This window comes from Ursus arctos, unplaced genomic scaffold (assembly GCF_023065955.2).
Source record: "Ursus arctos isolate Adak ecotype North America unplaced genomic scaffold, UrsArc2.0 scaffold_26, whole genome shotgun sequence".
In the NCBI taxonomy this organism is placed as follows: Eukaryota; Metazoa; Chordata; class Mammalia; order Carnivora; family Ursidae; genus Ursus; species Ursus arctos.
Genome location: NW_026622941.1, coordinates 41,472,024 through 41,485,764, shown reverse-complemented (window position 1 = coordinate 41,485,764; position 13,741 = coordinate 41,472,024). Strand labels below are relative to the sequence as shown.

Here is a 13,741-nt window from a genome sequence, read left to right as displayed (position 1 = left end):
GGTAAATTCTGGAGAAGGTCTCTCTTCCAGAGTTTACACCCCAGAGAGAGTCTAGTGTGAAAGTAAGGGAGTTGGGGGGGGGGGGATTGGAGTTAAGAGAGAGGTGACCCTGCCAAGAGTGCATGGACGCCTCTCTTTTCACCTCCTTTGGGGAGAGCCGTCCTTCCTGGTCCCTTGATCTAATGTAGCCGGGCAAGGTCTTCTCCGGGTTCCCTGGCCTGCCTCCTCTTTCCAGACTCCATCACCGGACAGCCTCTGGCCTCTTTCTGAATAAATAGTTCAATTCTACCTCGGGGTCTCAGATTAGAAAAGAAGATGACTTCCCTTAGACCAACCGTGGATCACCAAGTGGCTTCTCTGCCCTCCCGGTTCATGTAAGAGCAGTCTCCTCGCTCAGTAAGGGCAGTCTCCTTGTTCAGATTTACGCACCCACACGCCTGCTCCCAGAAATCCACGCGCATTTAAATACTCAAACAAAAGGAAAAACAGAATCAGTGGTCCAAGCTTCTACCGCAGAAAATTTCCAAATAACCAGCTCTTTGTAGCCATCCCTGCTACTTCTCTATGACTGAGATAAGGCCCTAAAAGACGACGTCACAGAACCGTAGAGCTGGAGAGAACCGGTGCGCTGCCCGAGGCTATGGCAGGGAGTATTCGGAGCCTGGGCTTCGAAATTGAATTTATTGATTCTCATCGTAGCCCTGCCACTACTTGTGCAATGGTTCTCAAAGTTGAGCAAGCACCAAAACCACCTGGAGGTCTTTTAAAAATGCACACGGCTGGGCCCCATCCCCAGAGTTTCCTATTATTTAGGTCTGGGGTGGGGCCCAACAATCTACGTTTCTAACAAATTGTCAGATGGTGCTGATGCTGCAGGTCCGGGAACCACACCTAGAGCCACACTCTAGCTGTGTGATCAGCCGCCTCCCGAGTGTATGCTGGCTAACAACCGGAGTCGTTGCTGGGGTCGGGGTTTACTTGAGACCTGGCGGACGAAGCCCTTAGCACTGGCGGTGGCACACAGTTACTACCCGCTCTCTTCGTCGGATGGAGGGGAGGAGTCACTTGCCCAAGACCACCCCGCCAATGAGAAGCAAACCTGGGACGGAGCCCCGGGGCTTCTCGGCGGCCGGCCGCGTTCCTCCCCTCCAGCGCCGCTGCCTCGCGGTTCGGAGCGCTCCGAGCCCGCGCGCCGCACGCTGCGGTTCCCTGCACACGCTGCTCCGCGCCGCCCGCGGCTCGGCCTACAACCTCTGGTCTTTGGGGTGACTAGGGCGCTCCAATCTCTTTCGGCGCTGAGAGCCTGGCCGCCGAGACTGCACCCCCGGGTGGGCTGAGAGCTGGAGAAGCTGGAGAAGCTGGAGACGCCGGGCTTCTAGCAGCGGCGGGGCGGGGAATGCCTGGGGCGCGGGGCGCCCTCCGCCCGGCCGCCAGCCTCCCGGCCGCCCTAGGCTCCCCGGGGCGTTCCGCGGTCCGCAGCGGCGCTCTAGGGTGAGCCGGGCGGCAGCCGGCACCTAGCCCGGGAGGGGCGCGAAGGGCGCGTCCCAGCCGCCGTGCAGGGCCCGCCCCGGCCCCGCCCTCCAGGACGTCCCGTCGGGAAACCCGCGAGCCGCACCGCGCAGCGGCCGCGGCTCTGCCTCGGCGCGACAGGTAAGCGGCAGAAGCAGCCGGCGACCCTCGCAGGCCCCCGCGACCGACCCCCCGGGCCTAGAGCGCAGAGCTCTCTCGCTTCTCGGGACTTCCCTCCCAGTCGAGCTCGCTTCTGCCAGGTCCTTGCTCCCCACCTTCCTCCTCCACTGACCTCCTCTTCTACTTCCTCCTCACCCCCCCCCCCCCCGCCACCCAGTGAAATGAAGGGGTTGGGCCAGACTGGTCCTAATCTGTCTTGGTGGCCTCTAGCTCCTCCCTCGGTAGAACCCCCCCCCACCCCCCTCCACCTTTGGAAGATGAATGAAAAGTTCAGACCTCTGGGACTTGGAGGGGTGGGTGGTAGAGGGACAGGCCGTAGCAGTCCCTCCAGGGTTCTACAGCCTTTTCCCTTTACCCGCCCATGCCCTCGCATCCCTTCTGTTCCCCTTCTTCCCAGATTGGGCCACCCCATGTGCTCTGGGTGCAGGAACCCTTTCAGAGAGCTATCCTCCTGCCAGTGCCACGTTGCTCCTGAATATAGGTGGGGTCTCAGATGTCCTCTCTCTGGTGTCTTGGGCCTTTTGGGAGTGGGAGCTGTGTGGTATTGTGGGAAGGGAGTCTCATGGGCGTTCATGACTATGACTGTCACCAACTTCCCGATTTCCCCGTCACTTGTTCCGACAAGCCCCAGGCGAACTGAAAGGAGAAACCGTTTGTTACTTGCCCAGGGAGCTAGTCATCTCAGACCCTGACTTCTGCAGAGGGTAGGACAGGGCTCTCCTGTGTGTAGGGGGGAAGGGGGGCTCAGTTTGTCAGCAAAGCTTAACACAGACCCCCTCTATTGGCGAACGCCCCATTGCAACAGTGTCAGGAAGGGTTTTAACGCTGCCCGTCCAGACCCACAAATGCAGTTTACAGGCACTGTAAGGTGAGGTTAGCAACTCTAGACCACCAAAGAGATGTGTGGGCTTCTGCTCATTTTACCAGAGATGTGTATGCACCACACAGGCCCTGTTCACCTCTCCAACATACGAGCCCCGTCCCTACCCATCAGAGGAAGGGTAAAAAGGATGAGACAGGCAAATTCACGGACAAGGTAAGGTGAGGGGTTTGAAAAATACTTTGGTTCACATTATCGTGCAGAAGCCAGTATCACTGCAGATACTTCCCTAGCTCCTGTCCCTCAGCCCCATTCATGTAGGCACACAGAGGTAACAAGAGAAAACTGCTTTCAGGGCCATCAGGACAGAAAGGACAGGACTGTCAAAGAGAAGAGGGCGTCTGGAGCCAGTAGAACTCCGAAGGATCCCAGGCTGCCCGAGATGGCCTAGTCCTTGGTAATCACTGCCCACAGTTGGCAGGACAGCTCATACCCACCCACAGCAGCGTGGAAGAACTCATGCCTGGAAAGGGGAGGTGCTGATGCATGTTGGATGCCCTCTGAGATCAGAAACCTCTCAGCCCAAGTTCAGTTGTCCTGGACAGGCCATAGGACCCTAGGCTTAGTCCAGGTAGCCATTGCCTAGAACAGAAGTGAGGAAGAGGAGGGGCGGCTAACCCTAAGACCAGGGGCCTCCCAGTGCAGCCAGGCAGTTGGGTATCGTGGATCCAGGCAGCTGACTTAGCTCCGTCTCTAATTTAGCTGTCTACCCTTAGCCAAATCACATAAACACTCCCTGGGTGGGGAGCAGATGAGGAGGTGTCTACGAAAGTGCTTTGGCAAAGCTCCAAGCAACAGCCAAATAAGAGGCAGCGTGGTGTCCTGGTTAGGACAGTGGGCTTTGGAGAGACCTGGGACCAAGTGCAAATTCTGCCTCTGCTGCTTCCTTGCTTTGTGACCTTGATCAAGTTACTTAACCTCCCTGTGCTTCGGCTTCCTTCCGTGTAAAATGGAAAAGATAACTGTCACGTGACTTGCTGTGGTGAGTAGTGATATCAAAAGCGGTGGTGGTATTGCCCTCCGCCTCCTCGGGCTCACGCAGACCTCACCAGCTCTGGAAGGCAAGCTGAGGATCAGAGAGGGTGTCTGTGCACCAGAGGGACCCAGCGAATGGCCATGCCAAAGACTTGGGTGAACTTGGTTCTTCATACAGCCCTCTGTCCCACTCTGGGAAAGCCCAAAATGTCCATTCTCATTCAATGAGAATGAGAGTGAGGGTTTGAATAAGCAAGAGGTCAAGTGCAGGGCAGTGCCTGTCTCTGTGTTGAGCTCAATGCTGTAATTGTGCTGTGTAAAAGGCTCGCTCAGTGAACAAGGTTGGGTTCAGTCTGGGGGAAAAAGGACTGTTAGAAGACTCTTTTGTGGCACCTGAGAGCCCCATGGGGGCAGGTTATTCTCCTGTACCCTGTGCAACCTGGTCCTAAGCTCTAGGTAGGCTTGAAGGAAGGGAGAAACCCAATCCGCACCCTCAGCTCTACCTAAAACAGAGAACAAAGGACAGACAGACCAAGGCAGTCGGAGAGCATGCCCAAATCCCCCAGGGCTGTGGGATGCCGTGGGGCTGAGAAGGCTAGCTGGGCTGGTCGGGGAAAAGCATTCTGGAGGCGGAAGATCGAGGACGAGGAAATTTAAGGACTGAGAAGGAGAAAGCAAACAATCTAGGTAACCTGAGTGCAGGCCTGTAGGTTCTCCGTCTCTCACAAAATCTAGTGGGGAAGTCCCACAAGGGGGAAGTGTGGGTGGTGAAACTTAGAAACAATACACAGGGATCCTGAGGGCAGGACGAAGCCCCTTAGTCTAAGAAGGCTTCTTGGAGGAGGGGAGCCTGAGGAAGACTTTGAAAGAGAAAAGAACACAGCTCGTTTAGCAAGAATATAAGGGAAAGGCTGTGAGGAGGAAAAGGTAATCCAGGGAGGGTGAGTCACAACAGGAAGCCGACTGTCCAGGCCCCGGTTCTTGCTACGATCAAATGGCGCTAAGGGAATAAGAATACAGCTGTTCGGACTGTGGAAGGGGGGGGCAGCTCCTGCTGATCCTCCAGATGTGGCGAGATAAGGATGCTGTCTTGAGAGGGAGGGGAAGAGGGGGATCCAGGAGGCAGGGAATGAATCAGCGGGACCTGGGAGTGGGCGTGGAGTGAACCTCACATTGAGAAGGCACTGAAAACTATTGTAGGTGCCTGGGAGCGGGGCAGGGGCAGGGGCTGTTGGCAAGGATTTCCGTGCTACTGGCAGCGACGGGACGTCGGGAAGGACAGCCGACTTAGGGGGCGGGGCGTAGACCCCGCACTCAGGGTGTGGCAAGCTGAGTGTGGGTGGTCCTGGGTAGCAGCCCTACACCCGGGAGCAACCTGTGGGGTGAGGAGAGGAGGAAAAACCACAGTTCTGCCCTCTCCCCTTCACCACCACCTCCTCAAATCTGGGGCCCTGCCCAAGCCTTCAGAAATACCATTTGGGGGTCTCCCCTCCCCCCCCCACTCCGGCAGGGAGGAGCCAGCAGTCTCGAGCCTCCTCCCTTCGAGGTCCTCTAGTGAAAAACCTGTGAGCTATTGAACTTTGTTTGATCATGTATTATTTTGATTTTCAGTGGCTTTTGCAGACTTGGAATAAATTAACAAACATTTATTGAGCACCGACTACATGCCAAGCACTGTTCTTGGTATATGTTGTGAGCAAAATGTGGGTTGCGTTTTTCAATGGAATATCCATGTTTGGGTAACTTTGGCTTAAAATGTTATGCAAACATAAAATGAACCTAGATACCCCCGGGGGGAGGGGGGACTTGAGAGATTAGCTACAGAAATAACTTTCGGTGCATCTTTCTGAGAAAATACGCCACAGTCCTGCAGCTTGACTCTTGAGGAAAAGCTGAACCGTTTTAAAGGTGTAATTAAGGGGAAAGTGAAAACCTCCTGGCATTCTGTAATCAAAAGGGTCAGAGGGTGGGAGGAGGGGTTTGCAGGAGAGAATTTGCTACTCATGAGAACAGAGGAAGTGAAATGAGTGTTGTGTTTGATGGAGAAGTGCTGGTGACAAGAATCATCTGGCCCCAAAGGGCCTCTCAGTGCTCTCCCCCCACCAGTCGCTTGAAATTGACCCGCCCCCTCCCCAGCATGATGTCTAGCTCCACACACCTGTGCCCTCGGTGAGAAAGGTGACAGTCATCGCTTTTTCAAAGAACCTGTAATTGAGCTGTAGTCTGAGTAACTTGAGCAAACATCCCCGCGGTGCCGTCGACTGCTTACTTCCTGGCTGCCACGTCTCCCGGAGGTGAGCAGCTTAGCTGATAAACAGAAACTTTGTTACAAAAAGGCCACCTGGCCAGCAAGGGCGTGTTCTGGGGTGGCTGACTCTGGTTGTCACAAAAGCTGACACTTTGCCTGGGACTTTCAATTTTGTTATTGTTAAAGCATTTGTAGTCGTAGGTAGGATCTGGGGGAAGGCAGGTGCCAGGTAGGGGCGGGGCCCCCGTGAGAGTGGAGCGGTGGGTGGCAGGGAGACTCAGAAAAATAGCCAGGCTCCCAGGAGCCTCACCCAGTCCCCAGACACCCCCCACTGCCGCCCCAGGTGACCTCCAAGAGGGAGGTAAGAGGACAGGAGCAGAGCAGTGGCCTGGGAGGTGGGAGACTAGCATCTGCTCTTAGGAGCCACAGCTGTGTGATGCTAGAGAAGCCACCTAACCCCTCTGGCCTCTCCTGGAAGAGGAAGGCGCTGGACTCGCAGACAGACCCAGTTAAAGTGGCCCGCTGAGCTGGAACAACAGAATATCACGGACCTCAAGTGCTCGCTGCTTTAAGTGCATTCAGAATGTCTAGCGAGTTCAGCGCTTACCCTTGTAGCTTGGAACAGGTCATTTTAACCCCTCGGGCTTCATCTCATTGAACAAGGGTTTATGGAGTATCTACTCCCTGAAAAACTTGTGCTAGACTTTGCAAGTGACAGAAAAGGCGAAAACACCTTGCCTCTCTGGCCAGGCGTCCACGAAGGGGTGAGAGAGAACAGACTCCTCTGACCCGAGGTGGGCAGTGAGGAGGGCAGCGTGGAAGCACGCAGACAGAAGGGGGGAGAGGGGGGAGAGAGGAATTCTGCTGGGAGATCCGAAGGGGCTTCTTGGAGGAGGCTAGGATATAAAAAGGAGAGACTGCACTGCATCGCTGGCTTTCAGACTTCTGGGACTGGGCCGAAATATGACAGACATTTTACAGCAAGACCTAGCGCCCACTCACATATGAGGGCTGTCCCAAAAGTCTCAGGGCACTTTTACACTTTACTCCCACTGGAGGTATGAATTCTACACACCGACAAAAAAGCATCTTTCACCTCTATTGAGTTTTATGAATTTTAAACAACAAAATTTGCCTTTTAATTTTGTATCAGCATGTGTGGTTTATCATCTCCAATGGGCGGAGACAAGCATTAAATAAAAATTTGTTACTCAAAATTAATAAAAATCAAGAAAAAATTCTGGTAAAAGTTTCAAATGATGTTCTTAAGTCTGTAGTGTTCACACTTCTGAAGTTATTAAAGCTTAAAACTGCTAAGACTTGGTACGCTCTACGTGTATATGTAATAACTGATATGAAATTTTAACAAAACAATACTTACCCATATTGCATGTGATACACTTTGGTATTTCTTTTTTCTATTCTATTCTGATCTTTTTTTCTAAAAGATTTTATTTATGTATGTATTTATTTATTTGAGAAAGAGAGAGAGAGTGCACGTGGAAGAGCTGGGGGAGGGGCAGAGGGAGAGGGAGAGGGAGAAGCAGGCTCCCCACTGAGCAGGGAGCCTGATGACAGGCTCTTCCCAGGACCCTGAGATCATGACCTGAGCTGTAGGCAGACGCTTAACCGACTGAGCCACCCAGGCGCCCCTCTATTCTGATCTTTAAAGGATATTTTCATGCTGATTTGCAACACTTTAAATTTATTCCACAGTCCTACAGTGGGTTGTAATCACTGGTTTAATGGACCCTGGGGCTGGGTAAAACCTCAGTGAGAAAAAGTAACCTTGTGTTCTGGCTAGTGAGGCCAGAGGGGCAGGTCCCATTTGTTCAATCTAGGAAAGTTTCCTGGAAGAAGAGGTTTTCTGGCATCCTCTCAGTACTGAAACTAAGATGGCTCCATGTGCGGCAATCCCACGGGTGGCTGGAGGAAAAAGAGTTGGAAATGAGTGCTCGGCAGTAGCAGGAGGGGAATGAGTGGGTGAGGGCTCTGGACATGTTTGCCAGTGGTCCTGGAGGCCAGGTGTGGGAGCTCAAAGGTGAGGGAGCTATACAAGACCCTGGAGGGAGGATCCTGTGAACTTGACCAAGTACCACATACAATAGGGACCACTCCTTGACCAGGCTGGTGGAGGGCGGCCTCCCCACCCTTGCTAACCACACTTCTGGAAATCTCCCACGCAGAGGCCAGGAATCCTTACTCCCAAAGTCCTCTGGCTTCCATCCGATTATGTGTCCCTTCTATCAGGCTCTTTCCTATTGCCCACATGCTGAGCAAACAGAGACCTAGTCCCTTACCGCCACGGCTAATCACAGGTGTCTCATTTCATTTCAGGATGTGGTTAGTACCTTGAGGAACTGCAGACTCCAGAGAGCAAGGCTTAGACAGGCAGGCTGGATTGAGAGAGCAGATGCCTGGGAAGAACTCAATTTAACCCTAGGTCTCTTTATCCAGGGGACATAAAAGGAGCAAAGGTGAACCCCACTGCAAAGGACCACGAGGCAATGCCAGGACAAGAGAATTGGAGTGACTTGGGTGATTCTGAGTGAATCAGTCAGGGAGGCCTTCCTGGAGGAGGTAAGTCTCGAGCACTTGGAAGCAGCTGGTAACCAAGCTGTTATCAGGTCTTTGTTTCTAACTGTGTTCCCTCTTTCTTGCTGGAGTGGGAAGGTAGACAGAAAGTATCAGGGAAGATGCAGCCTGCAGGATGGTTCAACACGGTCATGGCAAACACTCCCCACTTTTCGGGTCCTGTTGTTCGTGCTTAGCTGGGGCAGTTCCAAAATTGAGGCGGTGTGTAGCTCAACTGCTTGTGCTGCCCCAGCATCGCTCAACCACTGGGGCAAAAATCTGCTTCTACACTGACTCCCCGCTTGAAGCCTTCTTCAAGCCCAAAGAGAGATCTACCTCTCTCAACTTAGCACTTTCTGTCTGTGCTGTTATTAAGTTTTAATTTTATTAATTCTTGAATAGGTAATGTGGTCAGGGTTCAAAGTGCAAAAAGGTATTCCGTGCAAGCTCTTTTCCCTGCTCCCGTTTCCTCCCTGGACGGGTGCCACCTGGACCCCGGGCTAGCAGTGCTCATTCTCCACCTGGATTTTAAAATCCCTTGGGGAAAGGAATTCTCCCTATCGCTCCGTGTCCCTTTGTGTCTCAGCTAGGGTGAGTTCTCCCATCCCATCACCCAAGGCAGTTTTCCTTGCACCACGTCCTCCCTCCTCATCCGCATCGCTGCTATCTTGGGTCAGACCCCCTCCCTCCCCAAACCCCCCGCATTGGCCATCCAGCTGCCAATCAGACCCATCTCCTAGACACCTTCCACCAGCTGTCATTACTGTTTTCCTGGAATGCTGGGCTCTGGCGAGGCTTTCGTTCTCCCATACCTCAGGTCAAGGGCAAACTCCTTGGCATGATGACCCAGTGGCAGCCACCTGTCCAGGCCCGTCCTCAGCTATTCCTGTCTGTCTTCTTGCTCCCACCGTACCGAACTACTGACAGTTCTCTGCTTGGCCGTGCTATTTCCTACCTCTAGGCCTTAGTCTGTGCTGTTCCCTGTGCCTGTAATGTGCTCACCTTGCCTGGCCAGCTCCTACGTGTGGGTTAGTGCTCAGGGCAAGCTCCTCCCACTGTGGGACTTCTTCACAGACACCACCCTTCCCCACTTACTTAGTTTCCTGCGTCATCTCTTCCTGGGCCCCGAGGGTGCCTGTCTCACTGGGCGATCTCCATTTAAAATCTGACTTTCCAGTCAACTATACTTCAATTCAATAAAAAAATCTGACTTTTCCAATTGACTACGTATGCTCCTTGAAGGCTGAACTTGCTCATCTCTGTCTCCCCCATTGTGATGAGGAAAACAACTTTTCAGAAAGACTGCTTTGTTTTTCTGAGTTGCTGCCTCGGCATTTTAGCGAGTATGATTACCCTACTCACATCCAGAGTCTGGACGTTTAGATAAGGACTTGAGTTTAGAACACCTGCCAAAAGTTCCTGCTTTGCTTTTAGGAAGACACCTTTTAAAATAACTTAAGAGTTAGGCCTGAGAAAAGTTAGTGACCTCCGTCCCAATCGCCTTTGAGTATAGGTCTATCTCTGTCTATCTCTATCTCCGTCTCCTGCTTGCGGCGGCCCCTGGCCGAGGACTTCCCTTCCCCCGGCTCATTACGCCCCCTCGCTTCTGGGATCCGTAAGTAATAATAAATCTTGTGCCTCTGCTTCCTTTGCTGGTTGTGTTGAAACTGCGCCTTCAGTCAGAATGACCCCACGTGTTTCACTTCCCCAAAGTGGGACCTCAGATGCTGGGGGAGCCACCTGCCGATGCCGTTGGGGGCAGCTTGTGCCTCCTTGTTCAGCAGGTCGTAGCCTGAATATTCTTAATTCGGTACATAAGCTCCCACTTAACACACCCGTGTCTGGCAGAGCCCCTGGCATGTAGCAGGTATTCAATCAATGTGGCAAAATGAACATATTTCCTCTCCTATCTCCTAGACAACTCCTGATACAAAATAGTTTCTCGAAGAGATTTCATTTTATTTGGGTTTTGACGATGCTCTTGAATCCGCTGTTATAAAAGAAAACCACCTGTCTAGCCCTGCGCCCTCTTGAGATCACGATGGACACATGTTCCCCAGATCCAGGTGACTCCAGACACCAGGCTTCTCTCCATGGGCAGGAAGGAGCTTGCATGTTTCAGTAACAGCATTAAGTAGCTCAACTGGCATTACGTTTAAAGAAGACATGCCACAGGTAATGAATGTGGCTTTGGCCGAGGACCAGGTACTCAAGGATAATTGCTGGGAAGCTGAGCAGGGATTAATTCATTATAATAATAGAAATAATTGATAGCATTTATTGAGGGCTTAGTATGTGCCCGGCACTCTGCTGAGTACGTTACGGACATTATCTCTGATTTCATCCTCACTGCAAACCTGTGTGTTAGGTAGTAGTTACCCCCATTTTCTAAGTGAGGAAATGGAGCCCTAGGGAGGTGAACTACTTGGTCCCAGGGACACACCGATGCTAATAATGGACACTAACATTTTTTGAGAACTTACTATGTACAGAGACTGCTAAACTTTTCTGTGAATTGTTTCGTTGAGCTTAAACCCTTATAACAACCCTAGGAAGTGGGCGCTATTGTTACTAGAAGGGGCAAAACTGGGATTTGTACCCAGGTCTCTTGCCACCAACATCTCGCATTTAACCAATAAGCCTTATGTTTTCAGGGGCGCCTTGGATGGCTCAGTCGGGTAAGTGTCTGCCTTCAGCTCAGGTCATGAACCCAGGTTCCCTGGGATCCAGTCCTGCATCCAGCTCCCTGCTCAGCGGGGCGTCTGCTTCTCCCTCTCCCTCTTCCGCCCCCCCTTGACTCACACGCATAAGCACACGCATGCTCTCTCTCACAAATAAATAAATAAAAGCTTTAACCAAAAAAAAAAAAAAGTCTTATGCTTCTAGAGTTCTCCGCAGAAAGTTTTGCACTCATCCTTCGAGCCATGCTACTAGAGAGCCTAAGGCTGGAAGCTGGTGAACACGTAATCCCATTTCTGCCTGCAAGATGTTGTCACAGAACCTCAGGGTTTGTTTTTTTCTTTAATTAAATATGAGTAGATACAGAAGAATATTTATAAAATACATGTAAGGGAGTAGAGAATAACAGTTCCACCAGCAGCCACTTGAGAAAAACTACTTCCAAGTCCACTGTGGGCTTCTATTCCCACACATTTTCCTCCCTCTCCAGAAATTGTGGTTTTCCTATTCCTTCAGGGTTTTTTTTCCCCTTCATTTTTTTTTATAGCTTGACCGCTCATTCATTTTTGTGTTCGTACACAATATATTTCGTTTTCCAAGGTTTTGAATTTTGTGTAAGTGGGTTCGTCCTGTACGTATCTTGCTGCAGCCTGCTGTCTGGCCTCAGCGGTTGCCCCGTGCAGCTGCTTCTAGAAGTAGCTCGTGTTTTGTCACTGCCGTAGAGTTCTCTGTGCTGCCGGTATTTCACACTTGTTCTTTCTGTGGGTGGACATGGGATTGTTTCTAATTTTGGCCATTTTACTCAGTGCTGCTAGGAACTTTCCCGTACGTGCCTCCTGGCTCATAGACGCAGAAGTTTCTCTGGCATGTAAAACTGGGAGTAGAATTGGAGGGTCATAGGGTGTGTGTAGCGTATTTTTTTCTTCTTCATTATTTTTCTAAAAGATGTATTTATTTATCATTGGAAAGAGAGAGAGAGTGGGAAGAGGAGCAGAGGGACAGGGAGAGAAAATCCCAAGGAGACTGCCCGCTGAGCACGGAGCCCGACCTGGGGCTCAGTCCCACAACCCTGAGATCGTGACCTGAGCCAAAACCAAGAGTCAGAGGCTTAGCCTTAACCCAGGCACCCCGGGTGGGCACATGATAAATGTTGCTTGGTAACGCCACATTGTTTCCCAAAGCGGTTATGTTGGTTAAACCTCTTCATGCAGAATTTCAACGTTCATAACATCCGATCCCTGAGTGTCACAGTCTTCAAGCAGGAGAGAAGCACTGAGTCTGGTTCCTCATCTTGTGGATAGAGGAGATTTAGGCACGGAAGAGTTAAGTGGCTGAGCCGAGGTGTGGTCACCATTCGGCAGCAGAGCCTGGACGCAAACCCCCAAGCCCCCAGACTCCCTCCATATCTCTGCCTTGGCTCATTTCTCTCTCTCATCCCTTCTCTTCTCAGGCTGAGGCCTGAGGTGTGGCCGCCACAACCTCTGGAGCTCTTGCCGGGGTCGGGCCCAGCACCCGGAGCTGACCCAGCCAGGGTGCCCGTCGGTTCCCCAGGATGCGGCTTCTCCGCAGACGCCACATGGCCCTGCGCCTGGCCATGGTGGGCAGCGCCTTCGTGCTCTTCCTCTTCATCCTGCACAGGGATGTAAGCAGCACGGAACAGGCCACCGAGAAACCATGGCTGAAGTCGTTGGTGAGCCAAAAGGATCACGTCCTGGACCTCATGCTGGGGGCCGTGCACAACCTTAGAGATTCGATGCCTAAGCTCCAGATCAGGGCTCCAGAGCCCCAGGAGACACCAGTCTCCGCAAACCAGTCCTGCCTGCCTGGGTTCTACACCCCAGCGGAACTGAAGCCCTTCTGGGAACGGCCACCCCAGGATCCCAACAGCCCCGGGGCCGATGGGAAAGCGTTTCAGAAGGAAAAGTGGACCCCCGTGGAGACCCAGGAAAAGGAAGAAGGCTATAAGAAGCACTGTTTCAATGCCTTTGCCAGTGACCGGATCTCCCTGCAGAGGGCTCTGGGGCCGGACACCCGACCCCCTGAGTAAGTAGCACCCAGAGTCCTGGGGTGGGGCCAGGGCTCTGCCCGAGGTGTGACTGGTGTGGTCATGGCCATGGGCCAAAGGCCAGGTAAAGAACTGTTGGTGATTGTATGATATGGGCAAGGATTTCCTCTAAGCCCTCCCTTCCTTTCCTGAACAGTGCCCTTATCTTCACGGTTGGTATCGTGGTCAGGCCAGAGGCCCAGGGAGACCATGACAGTTAAATGACCAATTATGAAATTACAGTTACGAAGGTGACAGGATCCAGGAGGAGGAGCGCAGGGCCTGGGACCAGGACCTGGCATAAGGGTAACTGGAAGGGATGGTTCCAGACCTCAGACTCCACAGAGGCCTGCCCGAGAGCCTGTGGGACTCTGCCGTTGAGAAAGGGACGTTTCCAGACACAGCCCGGATCGTCAGGACTATCCCCCCGCCTCCTGGTTTCCCTCTGTGAAGGGCCACAGGACCAGGAATTCATTCCAGCCTCTAAGTGAAGCCGTGTATACTTACGGTTCTGGGCAGTGAACCAGCACTTGGATCTCTGAGCTGTGGCCACCTTGCCCCGAGGCTGCCGTGGCTGAGCTCACCCGGTCCTCAAGTCAAAGATGTTGTCTCTCCCAGCTCAAGAGTTAGACCCTTTCTGGCCTTTTCTTAC

The 13,741-nt window shown here is 52.5% G+C and overlaps 1 protein-coding gene across 3 annotated transcripts in view; it reads left to right on the top strand.

The window, feature by feature from the left end:
- Nucleotides 1-1,566: 1,566 nt before the first annotated feature.
- GALNT6 (polypeptide N-acetylgalactosaminyltransferase 6) overlaps nucleotides 1,567-13,741 on the top strand; it is a 34,283-nt gene continuing 22,108 nt past the window's right edge. Inside the window, exons 1-3 of one of the 3 annotated variants that reach the window (XM_057319040.1) lie at nucleotides 1,567-1,650; nucleotides 8,250-8,372; nucleotides 12,496-13,088. In XM_057319040.1, coding sequence (XP_057175023.1) covers nucleotides 12,598-13,088 — 491 coding nt within the window. In that variant the 5' untranslated portion in view covers nucleotides 1,567-1,650; nucleotides 8,250-8,372; nucleotides 12,496-12,597. Of the gene's footprint in view, nucleotides 1,651-3,383; nucleotides 3,552-4,351; nucleotides 4,472-8,249; nucleotides 8,373-12,495; nucleotides 13,089-13,741 lie in introns of those variants that run through there. The other 2 variants (XM_057319041.1, XM_026501844.4) reach the window with 2 other exon arrangements.